This window comes from Ichthyophthirius multifiliis (genome assembly GCF_000220395.1).
Source record: "Ichthyophthirius multifiliis unplaced genomic scaffold scaff_1120509251439, whole genome shotgun sequence".
Classification (NCBI taxonomy): Eukaryota; Ciliophora; class Oligohymenophorea; order Hymenostomatida; genus Ichthyophthirius; species Ichthyophthirius multifiliis.
Genome location: NW_004085874.1, coordinates 12,202 through 37,381, shown reverse-complemented (window position 1 = coordinate 37,381; position 25,180 = coordinate 12,202). Strand labels below are relative to the sequence as shown.

The window sequence follows — 25,180 nt, the reverse complement described above, 5'->3', positions numbered from 1 at the left end:
TATTGTTATAATACTTTTTTTATATATATATAATTATTTTTATTTATATATATTTAATATGTTAAATTTAATTATTATAAAATTTATATTTAATATTAATTTTTTTAAAAATATTAATATAAAAATACAAATATATACAATAAATTATTAAACATATATAAGTATTTGTGTATAGATATATATATATATAATGCAAAGTTCTTTAAAGTATAATTTAATAGATTACTAATATAATCAATATCAAACATTACTTTTAAAAAAAGATAGGGCACATTTAATTCAATGTTTTAAAAAAGTTCCTTAAAATCAATTAACAATTGAATTAAAAAATGAGGACTTATTGTAATTATTTTTACTACCGCAATAATACTCAAAAATTGATGATGAAGAACTAGAAGTAATACCCCATTAAACAAATAATGGATAAAATTGTATATGCAAAATGTGCAAATAAGCTTAAAATACGCATATAGATACAAATAATACAACTGAATACTTAAATGAAAATAATTAAAACATCAAGAATAATAATAACAGTAATATAAGAGAATATTTATAAGGAAAATAAAGGAAATACTTACATAAATTAGGAGAAATTTAAGGCTTGGCTAATTTACTTCGGATAGATATTAGAACTGGTTTAAATATTTATAATGAAAATGATTTTTTTTAAAGGAAATAGCTTTATGGAGAAAATAAAATTATAGGAGGTAAATAAGTTACTTTTAGAGAAATTTTAAGGGTTAACTTGTCAAAGAAAAATTTTTTAGTAATTCTATTCATTGCGTTTATTTTATTTATTTTTAAGTTTTTCTAGAAATATGAAACTAAACATATACTTTCTCCTAATATAGATCACTAAATTTAAATAGGGACTGTTTTTATGCTTTTAGTGAGTATAGTTATCAAAACTTTCAAAAAATGGAAAGATGAAACTGAATTTGCTAATTTAGTCTTTTAAAATACAGAACATAAAGTAAAAGTGGTCAGAAATTCTCTAGTTTAATATATAAAATCGTCTAATTTAGTTGTTGGAGATATTTTATTAATAGAAGCAGGAGATATAATAAATATAGACGGAATATTATTAAAATCAAATGATTTATTAGTAAATGAGTCTCCTTTAATTAGTGGAAGGGAAGGAGTTTAAAAAACCGCTCAGGAAAGAGGCGAGATATATATAGATTGTTTTATTTACTCTGGATCTTAAATAATGATTGGGCAAGGGGAGCTATTAGTATGTAGTGTGGGGTAGAATACACTCATAAATAGGGTTTAGTAATAGTCTATAATAATGCAAAAAAACCCTTTGTCGGATAAACTGAAAGAAATTCAAGGAAGAATAAGGAAAAGTGGATAAAGGAGTTTATTAGTGGTTTTTTTATTTACTTTTTTATGGCCTATATATCAGAATTTTTATCAGTTTTAACATGATAAGTTACTGTATGTTTAAATTTTTTAAGAAATTATACTGTCAGTGCAAATGATTGTGGCCATTTCGTTTTATTTAATGTAGGACGGACTATATTAAGGATATAGAACTTATATTTCATATTCTATGTATTAGTTATTTTAAAAAGATATAATTGTTAAAGATGTATAGGCTTTTTAATGGTTGGCTTTTGTAGATTCAGTTGTTACTGATAAGACTGGGTGTGTGACCAAAAATATTAATTTTGTGGAAAAAATATATGCTAATGAACAGGTTTTCAAAGATGTGAATGAGGCATTAGTTTATCATTCTATGAATAATAGGTCTTTGGAAATTTTATGTGAGAATATATGCATTAATTCAACTGATATTTTATAAATCAATAGAAATTTAGTTGATAAGACTGGAATTTCAATAGAATCAGCTTTATTAGAATATGCATTTAAGCTAGGATATGATTATGAGAAATTTAGGCTTTCGTCAAGAATAAAGAAGGTTTATCCATACAATTCTAAGTAGAAAAGAATGATTACTGTTTTTTAAAAAAAATAAGGAATTTTAAGGGTATATTTTAAAGGGTCTTCAGAATTAATACTGGATAAATGTACTGAATACAGAAATAAAGAGGGCATTAATGTTAAATTAAATTAGTCTTTGAAAATTAAATTAGAAATTAAATACATTTGTTTGGCGCAAACGAAAGCTTGAGAATTATACTCTTCGCGTATAAAGATATTTAGTATGATTGTTAGGTTATTTATAGTGAAGAGAAGTTGAATTAAGATCTAGTGTTTTTGGGTTTGGTGGGGATAAAGGATGATTTCAGGTAAGATATTCCAGAGGCTTTAAAAAAATGCCAACATGCAGGGATTACAGTTAGGGCTTTGACTGGGGATAATAGAGAAACTTCGATTGCGGCAGGAAAACTTATTGGATTATTAAATTAAAATTTAAAATACAAAGAAAATAATATGGCAATATTGGATGCGGAGAAGTTCTTAAATAGCATTAGTGGAATCGGGTAGTATAGCTCAAAATTAGGGAGAGGATAGTTGGTAGAAAAGATAAGAGATATTCATAATTTTGAAAGACTTATAAAAGAATTGAGAATTATTAGTTAAGGAACCTCAAAAGCTAAAGATGCTTTAGTGACAGGATTAATGTAAATATTATATATTTTTAGATGTGTTTTTTATTTATATAATATATAATAATAATAATTAGATAATTGAAATATATTGTGGCAGTTACAGGAGATGATACTGCGGATTTCTAAATTATACAAAAAGCATAAGTTGGTATTGGATTGGGCTTAAGTGGTAATGAAGTTGTTAAATAAGTAATAATTATAATAATTTTAGACATATAAATATATTCTTCTTTTATTTATATATAAAGGCAGCCGATATAATTTTAAAGAATGATAATTTTTCTTCTATAATACCTGCTATTTTATATTCGAGGAATATTTATGAATTTATTAGGAAATATTTTTAGTTGATACTTTCATAAAACTATGTTATTATATTTATTTTATTCATACATGTGTTTTTCTCAAATGAATTTCATCCGTTTAATTCAGCCTAGTTTCTTTTTTTGAATATTCTAGTAGATGATTTCGCAGCATATATAATGGTAAGAGAAGAGCCGTCTTAATAATTACTAAAAGAACCTCCTTTATCATAAAAAGAGTATATTATAACATCTGAAATGTGGAAAAATATAATTTTTTAAACATTTTTTTAGATTATGACTTTATGCTTTTTATTATTTATGGATTTAAATTATTACTTAAATCTAGATGATTTTTTTTCTGGGTTTTATGATTTAAATTAGGGTTCTTATTTGTGGAATGTTAGGTATACTATTTGTTTTAATTGTCTTGTTTATCTTTAATTGTTTAATATATTGTGCAGTACTTGTTTATAAAAAAATATATATGATTTTTATAATTTCTTTTGGAATAAGGCAGTATTTTTAATATAAATAGGATTTTTTTTGGTAATTTATTTAATTGTTTTTAGTTATTTTGGAAAATATTTAGGATGTGTGTAACTTAAATTTGGAGATCATTTATTTTGTTTAGTTCTTGGGATTATTAATATAGTAATTTTTATATTTATAAATTAATTTTCTAGTAATTTTTTTATTCGTTTTAATTATTTAAAATATACTTTTAGTTAAAAATGAATAAAATAAATAAATTAAAATAATATTTATTTTATTTTTTGTAAAAATATTAAAATAAATAAAAAATAAATTTAATATAAAAAATATTTATAAAATTATGTAGATTTTTATATATGTATATATGTATATATGTATATATATATATGTATATATGTATATATGTATATATGTATATATGTATATATGTATATATGTATATATAATTATTTTTATATATATATATATTAAAAAAAATAAAAAATAATATTAATAAATATATTTAATAAATATTTTTATATTTAAGTAATTCAAAGATATTGATTACATAATAATGATATATAATCTAATATTATTATATTTTTTATATTTAATTTATTTTTTATGTATATTTTAGCTCTTAATATTTTATTTAATTAAATATTTTTATATTTAAAAAATTTATTTTTATAAAATTCTAAAGATTATTAAATATATTTTATTTTTTTTGAATTATAATATATTAAAAAAAAAAAAATCTATAATTTTTATTATATATATTAAAAAAAAAAATTATGTTCATATATATATATGTATATATATATATATATATTTTTATTTATAATTTTAAAAAAATTTAATTTTAAAATTTATTTTATTTTTTTATAAATAAATCATGTATATAATTTATTAATTTTTTTTTTGTTAATATAAAAATATTTTTTTATTATAATAAATAATTTAAATTATTTAAAATAGTTTATATGTTTATACTTTATAATATTATATAAAATATTTAAAAACTTTATATAATATATTAATTTTTTTTTTTATAAATATAAATATATGAATTTTTTTATAACTTTCGATAATATAATATTTTTTTTAAATAATATAAATTAAAAATTGATTTAAAATAATTTATAATTTATAATTTAATATTTTAATTATTTAATTACTTATATAAATATATAATTATTGTTTTTTTAAATAAATATTATTTAGCATACTAATATTTTATTTAAAATAGGATAAAAATTCAAAATTAAATTATTTTATAAAAATATTTTTAATATATGTATTCTTAATATTTTAATCATTTATATTTATGTAACTTTTCTTTTTTTATAAATTTTTATAATCAAATTATTATAAACATTTAAATATCAATTAAAATATTAACTTTTAATATTATATCATGATTATAGGCTTTTTGTTATTTTAAAATTTTATTGATTAATTTTTTTTAAATATTTTTGTAAATAATATAATCAATTTAATATATTAATATTATTATTATTAATTATTATATAAATACATAATTTTAATCGTTAAATAATTAAAACAAAAAGTTGAATTTAGATAATAAACAATATCAAACAAAAAATCAAATAATTAAAATAAAATAAAAATGAGTTCAGAAAAATAAATTTCTTTATCAAATAAATATTTATAATAAGATTAAAAAAATCAATAATTATAAGAAACATCAAAAGCATAAATAAATGTTCCAATAGTAGAAGAAATAAATGGAATATACAATAAGTCAGTATTCATAAATTAAAAAAATGAAACAATATTTAGAATACATATAGAAAAACAATACGATCCTTATCAAATACCACCTGATTGGAATGCAGCAAAAAGACATGCAAAAGCAAAAAAGATAGGAATCGATAAACGTCCATAATAAAATTAATCTGAATAATATAACATATGCCCATGTTGTGATTATTAATTAGAAAAGGAATATTTAAGTACATGTTAAAGTTATGACAAATTATCATTTTTGGGATCTGGATATCCTTTATTTTTTTAATTTTTAATTTAATGTATAATTATAATATATTTAATTTTAAGTATTACAGGTATATACAATTTAATAACAAATTATAAAGGAAACGGATGTTTTTCTTCTATTGGAAAAAATAAAATATAAATTTAATAAAATTTAAAACATGTTATTTGTTAGAGTGATTTTATATCTATTTTTACATTAATTAATAAAAAAAATAATAAAGAATAATTATTTTGGCAGGATTTTTTTAATTTTTTAACTATTTTTGTTTTAATTATTTAATTTTTATATTTTCGAAAACTTTAAATAGAAAAAGACATTTAATATGATAATTAAGAATTAACCCCTTCTGATTTTACAATTTAAGTTACTGGTTTACCAAAATAAACTACTTAGTAATAAATAAAGGAATTTTTTGAGTAATATATAATTTAAAAAGAAAATATATGTTCCGAAGAAAACATTGTAGAAGAAATTAATTTAGTTTATAGTATTTTAGATGGGAAGAGCAGAAAATAATAAATCAGTTAGGCTATTGAATAAAGAAAACAAAAAATTTTAAAAAATGAATAATTAGGAGATTCAATAGAAGAATAATTAAAATATTTATATAATCAAGAATATAAAATAATCAGAAATCAAGAAAATTTTAGCGGAATTGCGTATGTTTCGTTCCACAAAGAAGATTATAAATAAGTAGTTTTAAAAGAAGAATAAAAATCCATTTTGGGAGAAATAAAGGACCATATTTTAAATTTTAAACACAAAGATAGTCTAGGAAAATCGTTTGAATTTAAGGGAAATCAAATATATGTAATATAGGCTCCGGAACCACTTGATATTATATGGGAAAATTTATAAATATAAGAAAATAAGAAGAAAACTAAAAAAATGCATGCTTTTTTTTTAACTTGTATAGTTTTAATAATATATACTGTTTTTATATATTTCATGAACCAAATAGGATAAGAAGATCCCTTAGAAAATCAAAAAGAAATCCAAGATTCTACTTTTTAATTGTTATAATTTTTAAAGGAGCAGTTATCAAATATAAAGCTTTCGATAATTATGATTATTACAAATAGTATTATTATACGAAATATATTCGAATTTATTGTAAATTATCAAAAACATAATACTTATACATCTTATAAATTGGATATAGCATAAAAGTTGTCTATTTCTTTATTTATAAGTAATGGCTTAGTCGTTACTTTTATTAATATGGTATACGGGAACAATGTATATGGGAAAAATGGGCTTATTTATATAATGATTTTCTATTTTGCATTAGATTAATTGAATTCATGTTTTTTCGATTTCGTAAATCCTATGTATTTATATAAGGTTTTTATCAGATATTGGGAATAAAAAAAAGGAAAAAAATGCCTTCTTTATTAAAACGAGGCGAATTAATTATATGAACTTCCAGTGCACGAGATAGAAATTTGTTACGCAGAAATAATAAATACGATGTATATTAGTGTTTTTTATTCGTCTATATTACCTATGGGATTGACTTTTGTATTAATTGGGTTCATTATGTATTATTGGGTGTAGAAATATAATTTGTTAAATAATAGGAGTGTAGAGTAGTCTTTAAGTCTTGTTCTTTCGCTTGAAATGACGAATTTTTTGGAGTTTATTATACCTATATTTGCGATTTCGAATACTATTTTTTATTATTAGTTAAATGGGGAAATTTCTGTTTTTTAGGTTTTGGGAATCTTTATTAGTATTTTATATTGGGTTTTTCCTTCATAAATTTTAGTGAAGAATTTTTTCGAGTTTAAATAAGAAGATGAATAAATGAATTATGATTAGGCTTATCCATTTTTCATTACTACTTATGCGATATAAAATCCAGTTACTTCTTATTTTTCGAAGTAGGAACTTTATTAAAAATATAATAATACTATTAATTCAGGTGGAAGCAGGTAACATAATAAATAAATTTAATAAAAATTATCAAATACGGCTGAAGAAGGGGATAAAGCTTAATCTATTTTAATATATTAATCTTTTTAGTGTTCGGAGAAGAATATATTATGATTTTTTATTTGTTCTTTTAGAGGTTAAATTTAATTATATATATATTAATATTGTTTTCTTTTATAATTGTATACATATTTAATTATTATTATTTTTTATAATTTTATAAAAAATAGTCTTTATTTTTATTTTAAATATAATTATAAAATCTTAAAAATTTTAATATTATTTAAAAATAATTATATATTTAATGATAAAAATAATATACTCTTTTATTAATTATAAGAATATAAAAATATAAAATTTTAATAATTTTTTTTTAATAATTATAATCAAATCAGTAAAAGCAATGTTAAAACTAAAATCGATATAGTATATCTAACACTTGAGAAATTATTTTTGGAAATTTTTTCATTTTCAACATTTTAAGCATCATTTTACGAAAAAACTTAAATTTTGAAATTTTATTTCACTAAATTATCATCATTTTAAACTTAAGATCCTAAATTTCTAAGCCTATTTTCATCTTCTTTATCTGAAATCTTTAATCTAATTTCGATCATAGCATTTATTTGTGGTTAAAACAATAAAACATCAATATCCACAGAGCCTAAATTTTATCTTAAAACCCAATAATGTTAATTCTTTATATAATTATAAATACCCTTATCATCAGCAAAAACACAGCTTTTGACTGATAAAAACTTTGTATAAGTATTATCCACAAATTAAATTCTAATATATAAATGATCTCCGACTTAAAAAACAGGAATTTAATTATTAGTATTTTCCAATTATTAACTACACTAGGAGTCTTTACAAATAAATCCTTTAGTATCTAAATCGGCTACAATAATACATTATTATCCTTTATCACATCCATCAGTTATTTATTTTGAAGTATTAAATTAGAATACTTAAACTTAATCTCTATTAGTAAAAACTCTCAATTAAAATCTATGTTGTCTTATTGGTTCAGAAGAATAGGAAAGCTCAAGTGCTAAAAATATAGTTTAGTATATTGTTCGTTGTTCAATTTTGGTAAATGAGGCAATATTATATATATCTATAAGAGGAATTTTTATATGTATTTCTGTATAGGATTTTGTTTCTATATATTAATTATTTAAAGAAGTGTAAGAATTTTAATCTTTCGAAAATAAAACTTTAGATTATAAAAGAGATTTACATTCTTCATCTAAAATAGCCTATTTTGTCCTACTCCAATCAAAAGTGACGATAGTTTATATATATTAAACATTATTATTATTAGTAGTATCTGTTTATATACTACAATTAGATTTTATGACCATATTTATTATTTAATCAAATAATTACCAGACACATTTGGGAACTTCAAAAACTACATCTTATTTTTCACATTCCCATGTGGAGTCTATTTTACGTTTATATTCGGGAGATTTACAGATACAGAAATCTTAGTTTACCATAATAGAAATTTCAGATTATCTACATCTAGTGCATTTACTACATGTACCACATTCGCCGTCTGAAATTTCACAATGACAACTAGGATGGCAATGGGAAGGTTTACAGGATTTTTTGTCTGCTGAAAGAGAATAAGCAGGTGGGCAATCTATACATAATAAAGTTTCAGGGTCGCATTTTTGACAAATAGGGTCACATTAAGATGGAATGCAATATTTTTTGTCTGATGAAAGTTAAAATTAAGAAGGACATTTGATGCATTCGTCGGTGTCAGTTTTACATTGTAAACAACTATTGTGACATTATGGTTTAGGGAGACAGTTAAGGTTTGGAATTGTGGTAGAGATTATATGACCTGGTTTACAATCACAGGAGTTTGATTAAGGTGAATATATAGTGTTAAAGCCAGTACAACCACAAGTTTATCCATCTTCGAGAAGTTCACTGTTGTTTGGACATATGCATTTTGTTTTTTCTTGATTTATAATTAGATTATCAGGACATTAATCACAACTTATTAAAGTTTTTCCGACGTATAAGGGAATTAAATCTTAAAGAGGATCACATATACATATATCATCTTATTTTTTAGAATTCGCTACTAGGCTACAGTTTTATATGCTAAGGTCTTCTTAACAAATAAAAGGATTTGTTTGTAAAACTATAAAGAATTAAATACATTCGCAATATTTTCTATCTTTAGAAAGTTAAGTATATTTTCCAGGACAACCGCAAGTATTATTTAGTAAAATTTAAGTATTACCTGGACATATACATTATGTATTTTCATCATTAACAGACTTTCCTTCAGGACATTATATACATATATCAGAATTAGGTAAACATTATAAACAATCTTTATCACATTACTTTACTTCTCTACATTCTAATCTATTTCTATTTATTTGACGACGAGAAGGAATCCATCCTTATTAGCAAATGCATTAATTTTATTTAGAGTTTAATATAGTGCCTTAGCCTAAACATACACATTACTTATAATCCGCAGAGTATTCTGTGTTATTAGGACAATTACATTATTTTTTGTCATCACTAAATATTAAATTATTAGGGCATTATATACACTCATCACTATCAGTAATGCATTATAAACAACTAGAATGGCATACAGGTCTAAGTTTGCATATTAGCTTAGGTTAATCTTATGAAATGATGTATCCTTCTTAACATTTACATTATTGATCTTAAACTGATAAAATAGCATATTCTCCTGTACATACACAACTTTTTTAATCAAATGAATACTCAGTATTGTTAGGACATAAGCATTAAGTTTTTTATTCATTCAAATACATTCCTTCAGGACATTTTATACATTCTTCGTCGTTTTTTTAGCATTATAAACAACTAGCATGACATATAGGGAGTCGTCTACATATAAGTCTCGTTTAGGTAGATAATCTATAATTTATAACTAATCCTTGTTTACATACACATTCGTCTTAATTCTCATTTAACTCAGTTCCAGCACCAAGGCAAATACACTAATAATTGTCTTAAGCCAATTCTGTATTATTTTGACAAATACATGATTTTTTATCTTGAGATAAAATTAAATTTTCATGGCATTGTATACACTCGTCACTATCAGTTTAGCATTATAAACAACTAGAATGACATTCTGGGCGTGGTTTACAATTTAGATTTGGAGATATAGAAATAGGAATATATCCATCTATACATAAACAAATTTATTTATCTTAATTAAATTAAACATATTATCCTGTACAACCGCATGAAATGTTATCTTAAATTCTTTCTAAATTATTAGGACATAAACATTAAGTTTTTTATTCATTCAAATGCATTCCTTCAGGACATTTGATACATTCTTCGTCATTTTTTTAGCATTATAAACAACTAGCATGACATATAGGAAATGGTCTACATATAAGTCTAGTTTAGGTAGATAATCTATAATTTATAACTAATCCTTGTTTACATACACAATAGTCTTGAGATTCATTCAATAAAGTTCCGTTTCCCAAACATGTGCAATTATATTTATCTTATGCATACTCAGTATTATTAGGACATATACACTATACTTTATTAATACTTAATATTAAGTTTCCTTGACATTATTTACATTCATCACTATCTTTATAACATTAAATACATCCAGGATCGCATTTAGGTCTAAGCTTACATATTAACTTAGGTAAATCTTATGATATGATATATCCTTCTTAACATTTACATTATTGATCTTAAACTGATAAAATAGCATATTCTCCTGTACATACACAACTTTTTTAATCAAATGAATACTCAGTATTGTTAGGACATAAGCATTAAGTTTTTTATTCATTCAAATACATTCCTTCAGGACATTTTATACATTCTTCGTCGTTTTTTTAGCATTATAAACAACTAGCATGACATATAGGGAGTCGTCTACATATAAGTCTCGTTTAGGTAGATAATCTATAATTTATAACTAATCCTTGTTTACATACACATTCGTCTTAATTCTCATTTAACTCAGTTCCAGCACCAAGGCAAATACACTAATAATTGTCTTAAGCCAATTCTGTATTATTTTGACAAATACATGATTTTTTATCTTGAGATAAAATTAAATTTTCATGGCATTGTATACACTCGTCACTATCAGTTTAGCATTATAAACAACTAGAATGACATTCTGGGCGTGGTTTACAATTTAAAATAGGTTTAATGCTTTGTGCAATATAGTTTTCTTTACATTTACAGGAGTTTGATTAAGGTGAATATATAGTGTTAAAGCCAGTACAACCACAAGTTTATCCATCTTCGAGAAGTTCACTGTTGTTTGGACATATGCATTTTGTTTTTTCTTGATTTATAATTAGATTATCAGGACATTAATCACAACTTATTAAAGTTTTTCCGACGTATAAGGGAATTAAATCTTAAAGAGGATCACATATACATATATCATCTTATTTTTTAGAATTCGCTACTAGGCTACAGTTTTATATGCTAAGGTCTTCTTAACAAATAAAAGGATTTGTTTGTAAAACTATAAAGAATTAAATACATTCGCAATATTTTCTATCTTTAGAAAGTTAAGTATATTTTCCAGGACAACCGCAAGTATTATTTAGTAAAATTTAAGTATTACCTGGACATATACATTATGTATTTTCATCATTAACAGACTTTCCTTCAGGACATTATATACATATATCAGAATTAGGTAAACATTATAAACAATCTTTATCACATTACTTTACTTCTCTACATTCTAATCTATTTCTATTTATTTGACGACGAGAAGGAATCCATCCTTATTAGCAAATGCATTAATTTTATTTAGAGTTTAATATAGTGCCTTAGCCTAAACATACACATTACTTATAATCCGCAGAGTATTCTGTGTTATTAGACAATTACATTATTTTTTGTCATCACTAAATATTAAATTATTAGGGCATTATATACACTCATCACTATCAGTAATGCATTATAAACAACTAGAATGGCATACAGGTCTAAGTTTGCATATTAGCTTAGGTTAATCTTATGAAATGATGTATCCTTCTTAACATTTACATTATTGATCTTAAACTGATAAAATAGCATATTCTCCTGTACATACACAACTTTTTTAATCAAATGAATACTCAGTATTGTTAGGACATAAGCATTAAGTTTTTTATTCATTCAAATACATTCCTTCAGGACATTTTATACATTCTTCGTCGTTTTTTTAGCATTATAAACAACTAGCATGACATATAGGGAGTCGTCTACATATAAGTCTCGTTTAGGTAGATAATCTATAATTTATAACTAATCCTTGTTTACATATACATTAATTTTTTTCTTTATTTAATTCTGTACCATTACCTAAACATACACATTACTAATTATCCATATCCTCAGAAAGTTCAGTGTTATTTGGACAAATACATTATTTTTTATTATCGCTTAATATTAAATTATTAGGGCATAATATACATTCATCATCATTTTATTTACATTACAAACAACTACTATTACAAACGGGAATTGGTCTACAGTTTAAAACATTACTTTCTAAACTTTCTAAACTATTATTATCATCAACAATATATCTACTTTAACAAACACATGACTTTTTATCTTTCGAAAGCACTGTATTACTTCCCGGACATCCACATTCTCTAAAACTATTTAACCTTATAGTATTTCCTTAACAGATGCATTGTAATTTATCACTGCTATAAATCATTCCTTCTGGACATTACACACATTCATCATCATCCTTTATACATTAAATACAACTTTTATGACAAACTGGCTATTATCTGCAATTTAGTTTATAGCTATTAGATTAATTTTTTTAGATTTGCACTAAACCTTCTTTACATTCACATTAATTATTTTTGGAATTCAATTATGATCCTACACCTAAGCATCCACAGGAAACCTTATCAGGCATAATATCTAAATTTCCAACACAAGTACAGTTTTTTCTATCTTAAGTTAGTACTAACTGTCCATTACAGCCTATACATTTATCCTTATTTTCATTTGTCACCCAATTTAATTAACATTAACTGCAAGCAAAAAGTAAGCCTTGTGAATTATATTAGTGAATATATTCCCCTTTTGGGCATATACAGTTATCGTCTTTTCCTTCCTAAAAATTTAAGCCTTCCGGACATACACATATTTCCTTATCTTTTGCAGGAATTAAATTATTTTAACATCGAATACATTTTTGGCCAAAATTAGAATAGATCATACCTTTTGGACATACACAATTATCTTAGTTTTCATCCAAAATTAAATTTGCGCTACAAATTAAACATTTTTAAGATAAATTAGAAAATTAATAGCCTTTTTAACATACACATTTTCCATTTTAATATACTTAAAAAGAAATTGGACAAACACACGAGATTTAATCGTCAGAATTTAATACCAATCCGCCTCTACACTAAACGCATTTATTATTATTTGAATTGCATTAAAGACAACTTTTATGGCAAGGCACGCATTTCAATCTGTCTGTACTTTTTAGATCAAAGACAAGCAATAAACCTTAATTACAAATACAATTTTAACCATCTAAAGAAAGCTAAGTACCTTCTCCTAAACAGCCACAAGTGTCAAAATCATCAAGCAAATCAGTATTTCCAGGACAAACGCAAAAAGTTCTATCTAAAAGTACTTTTCCAGGTCCACATTAAATACACAAAGTTTAAATTTTATTCACATAAAACCCAGGAGAGCATTCATTGCATTTATAAAGTACACCTTTATTATATAAAGGAATAAATTCACCTTTTGGACATATACAAGATTTCCCATTTGGAGTTAATATAAGGTTATTTGGGCAAATACATTTGTCATTATTTAAATTAAGTATAAGATTATTTTCGCAATTAATCCCACAGTTTAGTCGAATATTTTCTGGGTTATCATTAGTTAATTAAATGAATCCTGTTTTACATACACAGACTGTTTTCCTAGAATTTAATTAAGTATTAGTACCTAAACATCCACAGGAAATTTTATCTTACAAAATCTCTGTATTTCCAGTACATTCACATGATTTTTCATCTTGACTTAATATCATTGGAGATTTGCAAGTACAATAATTCTTACTGGACGCTAATTATAAATTACCAACACAAATTTAACATTAGTCCGTATTTTCATAACATTTGATACAAGTATGGTCACAGGGAGGCTTGAGAACGCACTCTAGTCTGGGCTAGGTTGCCGAAATCATATATTAATCATTCAAACATATACATTTATTACCTTCAGGATTTACAGTAGTGTTATTTCCAGTACATACGCATAAAAAAAATCCTGGAAAAAATTAGAGATCACCCGGACATTCGCAGGTTTTTTGGGATATATTTAAAATTAATTTCTCGCGACATTTTAGACAGATGTTTGTGTTTTCTTTGCATTATAAGCAAGTAGGATCGCATGTGGGGATTGGTTAGCAGATTAAGATTGGGTTATTTTGTTGGACTATGAAGTCTTTTTGACAAATACAGGTTTGTTTGTTCGCTGATAGTACAGTGTTTTAACCAGGGCATATACAAGATTTATTATTATCAGCGGATAATTGGGTATTATTTGGACATATGCAGGATTTTTTGTCTGTGGTTAGGATTAAGTTATTTCGACATTATATGCAAGTGTTATTATTGTTACTTTGGCAGGTTTAACAGGAATCATCGCATTTAATTCTACATATTAAGCTGGCAGAATTTGCGTTGTTAATTTAAACGTAGCCAAGTTAGCATATACAGGAGTCTCCAGAAGGAGAAAGCTGGGTGTTTTAGCCTAAACAGGTACATTTGCTGCCGCTTTGTTCTGTATTGTTTGGACATTTGCATTAGAGAGGCTTTGTTTGGGATTTTAATAATGGATTATTACATATACATTTGTTATTAGAGGTTTATTGAAAGGAGTTTTAGGGACATTAAGGAAAATCGCATTAGAATTAGAAATTTCGGATTCCCCAAAAAGTTGTATCCTAAAATTAGAATTTTCCGTATATTTTTAATGTAAAGTCTTTTTAGATGTCTTTTAAGGAAATTTCAACTGGAAAACTAGAAACTTCTTAATCTTCAAAATAATAAGGATCGTAGCATTAATTTTTTTTTAGTTTATTTTTTATTTACAAAAACATTTCTTAACATTTAAATTAATACACTTTTATATATATATATATATATATTATTTTATTAATTCTTTTATTTTTTTAAAAAAATACCTATTTTTCCATCAACTTCTGTATAAAAAATATCATCATTTGCATAATTATATAAAAATAAATCGAATGTAACTTTACATGAATTAGGGCTATCTTCTTCTTAATCATATGGGATTACTCTTGTTATTTATGTGTTTTTATTAAATCTTTATTATAGTCCGAATATGTCTTGTTTTTTAGATTAACCTATTACTTAACATGTCGATGTATATTTATTTTTTTCATTAAAGTCATTTGAATCTAATTCTTTTTAATCTCTTTTGAAAAATTAGATTACTGTCCAAGATTGTAATTCGGCCTAAGAAAAATTTTAATTTTGTAAAGATTAATCGAAAACTCTAATACGATTTTGGGCTTTTATTAATTGGATTAATAATTGGACTAATATTATAAATTTTATTAAGGATTTCATATTTTAAATTCAAGCTTTATTTATTATTATTTCTTTTTTAAAAAATTGTAATTTAATTAAAATAAATGTTTATATGCATGAGATTTTTTTATTTTTTTTAAATAAATATATGTACTATTTTTATGTTATAACTGAAAATTGAAGATTAATTTAAGTTAAAATCAGAAAAAATCAAAATAATAAATATAAAAAAATATTAAAATTAAATAATAAAGCTTTTCTTTTTTATGTATAGAAATTTTTGCTTTATTATTTTCAATATAGTTATGAATAATAATTATCAAAAATATTTTTTTATTACGATATTAAAAAAAAAAATATATTAAATAAAATAAATAAATAAACTGAAATATATTTTTATTATTAAAAATATATTACATACATTTTTTTTTTAAATAATAATAAAAATATAAAATATATTTTCTAATATAAATCTAACTTAAATAATTTTCTATAAAATATTATTCAATTTAACGTATTTTTATTTATAATAATCTACATCTGGTTAATCAAAATTTTTTTACCTTTAATTGAAAATTATAATTTTTTTTTTTTATAATATTAAAAAAAAATATATATATATAAAAAATAGATATAAAATATAAATTTCTGTTTTAATTAATAAAATTGAAGAATATAATAGAAAAAATATTCTTAATTTTAAATACATATTTAATAAAAAATACTAATGCTAATAGAAATTAACTTCAATAAAATAACAAATAAAAGTTAAATAAATAAAATTTCAAATTAATATAAAAAAAAAAAAAAATTGTTTTATAAAAATTAAAAATTATAGAAAATTATATAATATTTTAACAAAATACATATGTATCAAAATAACTTGTAATCAATTTATATATAAAACTGTTTTATAATTATATAATTTTATATTTTAACTATTTTAAATAGAAAATTAAATTAATATAAATTATTAAATTATAATTTTTTGAAATAATAATTTATAATATATTATTATTTATTTAGTTCTTTTTTTCATATAAATCATTACAAAAATTCTTGATTATATGTAAATGTTTAATCATAAATATATATTATGTCAATTATACTTTTATTTTATATTATATTCAATTAAAATTATTTGTATTTTTTTAGATATATTTTAATAATTAATTTAATATAATTTGATATTTATATTATTTACATAAAAAACTAAAATTAATAATTAACAATTAACTTTACATATATTTACAAATAATGAATTTTATGCCCATAATATTTAATAATTTTCTTACTTTTATAATTAAAAATACTTTTTATTGTCGTCGAATAAGCCAATTCATAAAAACATTATATGTACTTTATTAATTTTTTAAAAAAAAAGAATTTATTTTACACACTAGAAGTGGGGAAAAAATTGTACTAATATATAATTTATTCTTTAAATAATATTTTATTTTCAAAAATATAAAAAGATAATTTAATTTATTTAAAAATATTTAATATAAAACAAAATTTATTAACAAAGAAATAATATTTTTGTTTTATTATAAAAAATTCAAAATTAAAAAAAAATATTAAATAAACGGGATATTAAATTTGTCAAAAAAAATATAAATTTCATTTTTTAATTATAAAAATTAGTTTTTTAACAAAAATAAAGATAAATATATTATAAAAATAAATTAATTATTAGTAATTTTTAAACTTTTTCTTTTTTATTAAAAAATATTCAATTAATATAATGTAGAATATATAAAAAAATGATAAATAATTTCATATAAATATATATGTTTAATTATGTATTTTTTTTTCTTAATTATTAGTATAATTAAAATAATGAAATAACAAAAATAGTAAAATAGAAGTTTTATTAATAATTATAAATAATATTTAAATTAAAAAATATTAATTAAAAAAGTACACCCACCAAGGGGCTCGAACCCTTGACCACTAGCTTAAAAGGCTAGCGCTCTACCGACTGAGCTAGACGGGTGTTTATGATATTTAAATAAATAATAAAAATAAATCATTTATTATAAAATATAAAAAATAAATAATTAAAATAAAATATAGGTTAATTATTAAACTATATTCTTAAATAAAAAGTATTTTTTTATGAAAAAAACATTAAAAATAATATAATATATTTTCTTAATTTAATATATAAATAAAGTTTTTTTAAATAATATTCATTACTTATTTTATATTCTATTAATATAATTTTTATTTATAAAAATTATAAAACATTTCGTTTTAATCTGTTTTACATTATTTTTTATAATTGTTTTACTTTAGTAAATAAATTATATATTTTTAAAAAAATACGTATTAAATTTAAATATAAAATACTATTAAATTTACAGATTTAATAAAAATTTAATAGTAAATATAATATTTATAAAAAATAATATAATTGTTTAATTTCTAAAATCCTTTATTTAAAAAATATACTAATATATTATTTATATATTAGATATCAATAATAATTTTTATAATTAAAATTATATATACATATTTTATTTTGTATAGTATTATAAATTTTTAATTTTTTATATTTAAATTTTTTATAAACTTTTTAAAAATATATTTATTTATGCGTTTATAACATTCATTTTTTATATATATAATTATAAAATAAATAAATTAATATAATTATATTATTTTTATTAATAACTTCAAGTATTTTATTTTTATTTAGGATTATATTTTTCGTATTTTTTGATTACTAAATATTCTAATATTTATATATAAAAAATTATAACTTATTTGTAAAAAATTAAAATTTCTATTTATAATATTAATTATTTAAATTTAAACTTTTTTAAAAAACAATATAATTATATTTTTTTTATTTTATATATTAGATTTTAATATATACAATTTTTTATTAAAAAATACAAGATAATTAAAGTTTAAATTAGAATAAACTTATTTTTATACAAATAATTATTGTTTCTATATTTTTTTTTAATAATTATTTTTAAATTATATTTTATTAGATTAGTTGAAGTTTAAAATAATTTTATTTTTGACTATAAATTAATTTAATAAAATATGTTTTATATTTTGCATATTTATATTTAATTTAAATAATTTAAATTTATATTATTATTAATATTTTTGATTTTTTTAATTCCTATTATTTATTATTTAATAACTTCATAATCTTATTTATATATTTAATTATTAATTTGTTTTTATTTTTTAATATTCTTATTATTATAATAATAAAAATAGATTTTTTACCATCTTATTTTAGTTTTATTTTAAGTTAATATTATATGATTATAAAATTTGTTTAAATTAATTATTTTTTTTTATTATTATAAAAATATTTCTAAATAATTTTATATTTAATATTTGTATTAATTTATGAATAATTTTAATAAGATATAAAATATATAAATATTTTTATATAGTATTTTTATATTTATAATATTTCAAAATAATAAACATATTGATAACTAAATAAAATAAATTATATGAAATAATGTAGCTATAAATTTTATTTTGATAACTTTGTGTTAAAAGAAATACTAAATATAATTGAGTAATTTATTTTTATAATATTTTAACTAAAATATAAATCATTTATTTTGAAATATAATAAATATTAAAATAAATAATAATTTAATTTTATATAAAAAATTAAAACACACTATCAATGTTAAATTTTTTTTTTTATTAATTTTAAATATTATTAACTAACTAATCATTTTAAAAATAAATGTTTTTATTTAATTTTAAATTTTTTTTTTATAAAAATAAAAAAATCCATAGATCAAAATTTTAATTTTAATTTTAATTTTAATTTTAATTTTAATTTTTATTTTTAATTTTATATATATATATATATATATATATATATATATATAAATATTTTATTAAATAAAATATTAACATAATATATGTCATTATATTTTATATTTAAAAGCTTTTTTTTCTTATTATTATAATAATTAATATATAAAAAAAGCTTTTTAAATATTTATTAGTCAATATAAATGAAATATATTTTTATTATAAAAAAAATAAAAAAAATACACCCACCAAGGGGCTCGAACCCTTGACCACTAGCTTAAAAGGCTAGCGCTCTACCGACTGAGCTAGACGGGTGTTTATGATATTTAAATAAAAAACAAAAAGAAATGACATTTATAAAATTATAAAAAAAATAAAATGGATTAATTTTTTTATAAATAAAAATTAATTTAACATTGACCAAAATTAATATTTATATTGATTATTTAATTTTATATTTATATATAAAAAAAAAACACTGTCATTAATAAAACTTATAATTAAAAAAGTAAGTATTTATAATAATAATATAAAAAAAATACACCCACCAAGGGGCTCGAACCCTTGACCACTAGCTTAAAAGGCTAGCGCTCTACCGACTGAGCTAGACGGGTGTTTATGAAGAATTAAGTTTTATAATATAAAATAAAATTTAAAATTATGAAATTAAATAAGAAATTAATTATAAAAATAATAAAATATATAAATAATAAATATTTTCATTCATTTAATTTATCATAATATTTTCTAATAAGATTTGGAGTATAAGCTTAACCAACTATACCTTTATTTTTAAAAATTTAAGGGATATCCCCTTTAGGATCTGAGCAAATAATATAAATAAGATTAGTTTCATTTTAAGAAATAGGTTCTAAAATATAACCGCCAATAATTAAATCACACCTAATAGCTTCGCTTTTTAATGGTATTTTATCAAAATCTATACTAAAAGTGCATATAATTATCTAACAAATATATAATTTATTTATATATATATATATATATTTACTTTATTTCCTTTATAAATAATTCCTTGTAAACCAACTACATCTCGAGGTTAAACAATAAAAAATTTTTTAGAAATAGTATATATAATTCTTACGTTTTCTTAAATATCTAATAATGTTTCGGATGTATCATATAGGGAATTGGTATATTTTTAATTATCATTATTATATAAGAATTCTTTTAATTTTTCTGAATTTACTTTAATTTAACTTTCTCCTCTACAATAAATATTTTTGTAATCAAATTTCTTATATATAGAAAAATTTTTGTCTTTTTTTCTAAAATCCATTCGTTTTAGGAAATTAATTCAGACATTTTTAGCATTTAATCTATTTTTTATTATAACATTTCTATATATTATTTATTTTTTTCATTTATAATAGGATTTATTTATTCTATTTCATTTTATATTTCTTATCCTTTATCATATTTTAAAGTATTGTTTACTATATTATTAAATATAAAGGCTTTATTTTTCATTAAATATTAATAAAGTTCTGTCTTATCACATTTTATTTATTTTTTTATTTCATATTCGAATTCCTTTATTAAATTTACATAAAAAAAGTAATTTTCTTATACATTAAAACAAAAATAAAAAGATTTCTTTTAAAAAAACATCAATTAACATACTAAAACAGCCTCAATTTTCTTATCTTCATTCAGAAAATTGACCCAAACCTTTTTATTTTCATAATTTTATTTATGCGAAATTCCTTTTATTTTCAAAAACTTCAAAAAAACATTAATATTAGTCTTAAAAATTCCTTCGATTTTATAAAATTTGAATTTTTTTTCGATATAATAAACTTCTCTTTTTTCTTTAAAAAAAAGTACAAAATACAAGGCGAAAATACTCAAAAATCCAGGCAAAAAATACTTTAAAAAAAATAGTAAAAAAATTTCCAAAAAAATAAAAATTAATATAAAAATCAATTTCTCATTTAAAAAATTCCATATTTTTTCAATCTTTTTTTTTGATAAATTCTCGTAGACTTCATAAATGTTCATTTCTTCAATTATATTGACTAAAAATTTTTTCTTTTGGGTAAAATTACCTAAAAATTTGTATATTTTCCCCATATTTTAGTACCCTTTTTCTAAAAAAAAGGCTTAATCTATTAAAAAAAACCCTTATAATTCCCTTAAAATATCTATTTTGGTAAACTCAACAACCTTAAATTCCGTTCTGATACTATTAGTACATAAAACCTGATTTTAATTGAGTCTTGGAGTATTTAAACTTTTCTATAGGGAAATATTCTGTTAATTTTTAACCTATATTTTGACTTCTTAAAATTTTTATATCCATTAAGAATCATTTTCGATTTATAAATTTATAAATTCATTAGTATTTTTTATTTATAAAATTATTATTGTTTAAGAATTTGTTGATTCTTGCTTTATTTCTAAATCTTAAATATTATATTTTCCACGAAGATTGTTTTCGTTTTAGTCCTCGAAATATTAGAGTTGATCTTAGTATAATTTTACATATCTTAAAACCCAAAATCTTTATCTTTTTAATTTAATATAACCTTATATTAATAATTTATGTTACATTTTTTTTTTTTTTAATTTTTTTAATTTTATTATTATTTAGCATATTATATATCTTTTTTATTTTTAATTTATTTTAGTTTGTATAATTTTAAAGTATAAACTTAGTTAAAACATATTTCATATAATAAAAATAAGTAATCATTTTTTATATTATAAATTAAGATTTTATAAACATATAAAAATTTATATTAATAAAAAATATCTATAAAATATAAATAAATATATATATATATATATATATATACATAAAAATATAAACTAAAATACTTCTAATTTAGCAAATAACACATATATAGCACCAAAAAAAAGAAGAAAAACAAGAAAAAAAGAATAAAACAAATAGTGTTATATAACACCTAAAATAAATAATATAATAAATTATTTAAAAGATAACAAAAAACAATTCAATTTATTCTAGTATAATTATTGACCATTAATATACTTACATGATTTAAATACACATTAAAATATATATATATATATATATATATATAAATATATATATATAAATATATATATATAAATATATTTATTTTATAAATTAAAAAAAAAAATTATAAATACTAATATATGATAAATATTATATTAAATTTTATAAAAAATACATAATATTATCATTTTTTAAAATGATTATATATATAATTTATTAATGTAATAATAGTTATAATAAACCTTTCTAAATAAATTTAACATTTAATAGATTAAAATTTAATTTATTTATTAAAGAAAAAAAAGAATCAAATTTAAATATTATTATTATATAATAAATACAAAATTTTAATACTTTCTTTATTTGTAAGATATATGTAGAAAATTATCATATAAATAATAGTCTTAATACATAAAGAAAATCAAATGAATCATAGGAGCAAATTATATTCAGAAATTCTGAAATTGTGAAATTATACATAAAGCTGTTAATTAAAATAATATAAAATATATACATAATAAAATAAAATTAAATTTTGGAATTATGATTATTCTTTATAAAATGTTATATAGAAGTAATTTATATTTATTAATATTTGCGAATACAATAATAACCTATAATAAAACTATTTAATTATATTTATTAAACATAAAAAATAAAAATAGTATTAGTGAAAAAATATTACAAAATATTGTTATAAAAAATTTAATAATAAAATATTCTTAATACAATAAAAAATAAGTAAGATATCAAGAATAATAAGATTAAAAGCAAATTTATTTTAGTAATAAAATGGTTTTGTAGTAATAAAAGAAATTTGAAAAAAGAGATAAATAAATATTTTATAATTGTAAATATATATACTAATAAAAATTTAATATTTATTAAAATATAATTAATAAATAATAATTATATATATTTTTATAAAATCATTTTTTAAATATAACTATATTTAATAATATTATAAAACATATAGTTAAATAATATTTAATAAAATTAATATATAAATATAAAATTAAAAAACATATATTTATTTCTTTTGAAACTTATTATTAATTTCATTTTTCTTTTTCAATTTTACCAATCAATTTATTATTTACCTAAATTTTACAGAATTTCATTACATTTAGAAAAATGTTCTAAAATAAATAAATTTATAACAAAAGAAGATAAATATATATATATATATATATATATATATATATATATATATATATATATATATTTATATATACATGCTTCTAAAAATCCTCTACTAGCACTTAAAGGAGAAGGATGACTAGTTAAAAGTACATTATGTCTTTTTTTTATCAATAAATAACATAAATAATATTTAAAAAATAACTTATTTTTGTCAACAAATGAAGCTTTTTTCTATGCTGGCATACCCCAAAGTAAAAAAATAATATCAGAGCATTCTGTATTAATAATTTTTATAACTTCAGTAGTAAAATCAGTCCATCCTGAATTTTTGTGAGATTCAGGTTTATTATATTCAACTGTTAAAACATTATTAAGTAAGTAAAAACGCCTTTTATATAAAATTTTAAAATTATAAATTTAAAAATAAATACCTTAGTTAGCCCATTTTGTTAAATCTCCATGTTATGGTTTTTTAAACTTTAATTTTTTATCATTTTCTAAAGATTTGTACATATTCATTAATGAAGGAGGTGGCTTTACACCTTTTTTGACAGAGAAACATAAACCCATTGCTTATCCGGGTTAGTGATAAGGATCTTATCCAACTATAATAACTTTTAAATTATTGATTGGAGTTTATCTAAATGCATTAAAAACTTCATCTATAGGAGGATAACACTATTTTTTTTATATGTTTATATTTATATTTATATTTTTATTTTTTTTTTAATTTATTTATATACTGTTTTTGTTTAATATTATTATTTGACAAATTTATAAATGTTTTTGAATTTTTCGGTTTTTGTGTATTTTTCTAATAAAGGTTTCCAACTACATAAACCATCTACAAAATCTTCAAATGAAACAAAATTTTAATCATCTGAAATTATATTTTTTATTTTTTCTAGGTTCTGATATTCTTATTCTTCTTGTATTACGTTTTTATTAATTTTGTCTTATTATTTCTCATTTTAAGTTTATTCTTTTTCGTTTGCTTTTTTAGTCAGTTTTTATTCATGTTATTTTTTTGTTTTGAAAAACTAATTTAAAGCTTTTTTTAAAATTATTTTTATTTTTTGTAACTTTATAATTACTTTTTTAATTTTTTTTGTCTGACATTTTTTATGAGCTTAAATTTTTTTTATTTTATATTTTAATTTGAATTAAACAAATAAAAGATATTATAATAATAAAATAAAAATAATTTTATAAAATATACTTTATATTTATTTTTAATTTATTATGAAATTGTTTTTAAAAATATATATTTCTTTAATTATATATAATTTAACTTTATTATAATAATTTATCTA

General features: G+C 19.7%; 4 protein-coding genes and 3 non-coding genes across 7 annotated transcripts, besides 20 other annotated features; 1 reads left to right on the top strand and 6 right to left on the bottom strand. All coding sequences in view use genetic code 6, as the record gives it.

The window, feature by feature from the left end:
* Positions 1–5: 5 nt before the first annotated feature.
* Positions 6–52: a microsatellite.
* Positions 7–59: a microsatellite.
* Positions 60–2,403: 2,344 nt separating this feature from the next.
* On the top strand, positions 2,404–3,622 carry IMG5_204810 (hypothetical protein; the record flags this gene model as incomplete). The annotated part of the gene is made up of 3 exons (XM_004023758.1): positions 2,404–2,594; positions 2,657–2,771; positions 2,831–3,622. 3 exons carry the CDS (start codon positions 2,404–2,406, stop codon positions 3,620–3,622), a joined length of 1,098 nt encoding a protein of 365 aa, XP_004023807.1.
* A 108-nt stretch (positions 3,623–3,730) lies between these two features.
* Positions 3,731–3,823: a microsatellite.
* Positions 3,824–4,158: 335 nt separating this feature from the next.
* Positions 4,159–4,190: a microsatellite.
* Positions 4,191–4,276: 86 nt separating this feature from the next.
* Positions 4,277–4,316: a microsatellite.
* A 3,144-nt stretch (positions 4,317–7,460) lies between these two features.
* Positions 7,461–7,535: a microsatellite.
* A 426-nt stretch (positions 7,536–7,961) lies between these two features.
* On the bottom strand, positions 7,962–9,593 carry IMG5_204800 (hypothetical protein; the record flags this gene model as incomplete). Its single annotated transcript, XM_004023757.1, has 3 exons — positions 7,962–7,977; positions 8,706–9,422; positions 9,580–9,593. 3 exons carry the CDS (start codon positions 9,591–9,593, stop codon positions 7,962–7,964), a joined length of 747 nt encoding a protein of 248 aa, XP_004023806.1.
* Positions 9,594–12,485: 2,892 nt separating this feature from the next.
* On the bottom strand, positions 12,486–12,887 carry IMG5_204790 (hypothetical protein; the record flags this gene model as incomplete). The annotated part of the gene is made up of 1 exon (XM_004023756.1): positions 12,486–12,887. One exon carries the CDS (start codon positions 12,885–12,887, stop codon positions 12,486–12,488), a length of 402 nt encoding a protein of 133 aa, XP_004023805.1.
* A 3,373-nt stretch (positions 12,888–16,260) lies between these two features.
* Positions 16,261–16,296: a microsatellite.
* A 1,047-nt stretch (positions 16,297–17,343) lies between these two features.
* Positions 17,344–17,390: a microsatellite.
* A 407-nt stretch (positions 17,391–17,797) lies between these two features.
* Positions 17,798–17,839: a microsatellite.
* A 3-nt stretch (positions 17,840–17,842) lies between these two features.
* On the bottom strand, positions 17,843–17,915 carry IMG5_204780. Its single transcript has one exon. It is a non-coding gene; the product is annotated as a tRNA-Lys (tRNA).
* A 318-nt stretch (positions 17,916–18,233) lies between these two features.
* Positions 18,234–18,281: a microsatellite.
* Positions 18,243–18,293: a microsatellite.
* Positions 18,294–19,707: 1,414 nt separating this feature from the next.
* Positions 19,708–19,763: a microsatellite.
* Positions 19,762–19,802: a microsatellite.
* A 163-nt stretch (positions 19,803–19,965) lies between these two features.
* Positions 19,966–20,038, bottom strand: IMG5_204770. Its single transcript has one exon. It is a non-coding gene; the product is annotated as a tRNA-Lys (tRNA).
* Positions 20,039–20,264: 226 nt separating this feature from the next.
* On the bottom strand, positions 20,265–20,337 carry IMG5_204760. The gene has a single exon. It is a non-coding gene; the product is annotated as a tRNA-Lys (tRNA).
* Positions 20,338–20,406: 69 nt separating this feature from the next.
* Positions 20,407–20,437: a microsatellite.
* Positions 20,438–22,460: 2,023 nt separating this feature from the next.
* Positions 22,461–22,550: a microsatellite.
* Positions 22,504–22,538: a microsatellite.
* A 209-nt stretch (positions 22,551–22,759) lies between the features above and the next one.
* Positions 22,760–22,823: a microsatellite.
* Positions 22,762–22,823: a microsatellite.
* An 830-nt stretch (positions 22,824–23,653) lies between these two features.
* On the bottom strand, positions 23,654–24,867 carry IMG5_204750 (uracil-DNA glycosylase, putative; the record flags this gene model as incomplete). Its single annotated transcript, XM_004023755.1, has 6 exons — positions 24,611–24,867; positions 24,299–24,545; positions 24,070–24,223; positions 23,960–24,024; positions 23,825–23,863; positions 23,654–23,670 (listed from the first exon to the last, which is right to left on the bottom strand). The coding sequence occupies exons 2-6, from the start codon at positions 24,435–24,437 to the stop codon at positions 23,654–23,656; spliced, it is 414 nt and encodes a 137-aa protein (XP_004023804.1). The 5' UTR covers positions 24,438–24,545; positions 24,611–24,867.
* Positions 23,898–23,958: a microsatellite.
* Positions 24,868–25,137: 270 nt separating the features above from the next.
* Positions 25,138–25,176: a microsatellite.
* Between the last annotated feature and the right edge of the window lie 4 nt (positions 25,177–25,180).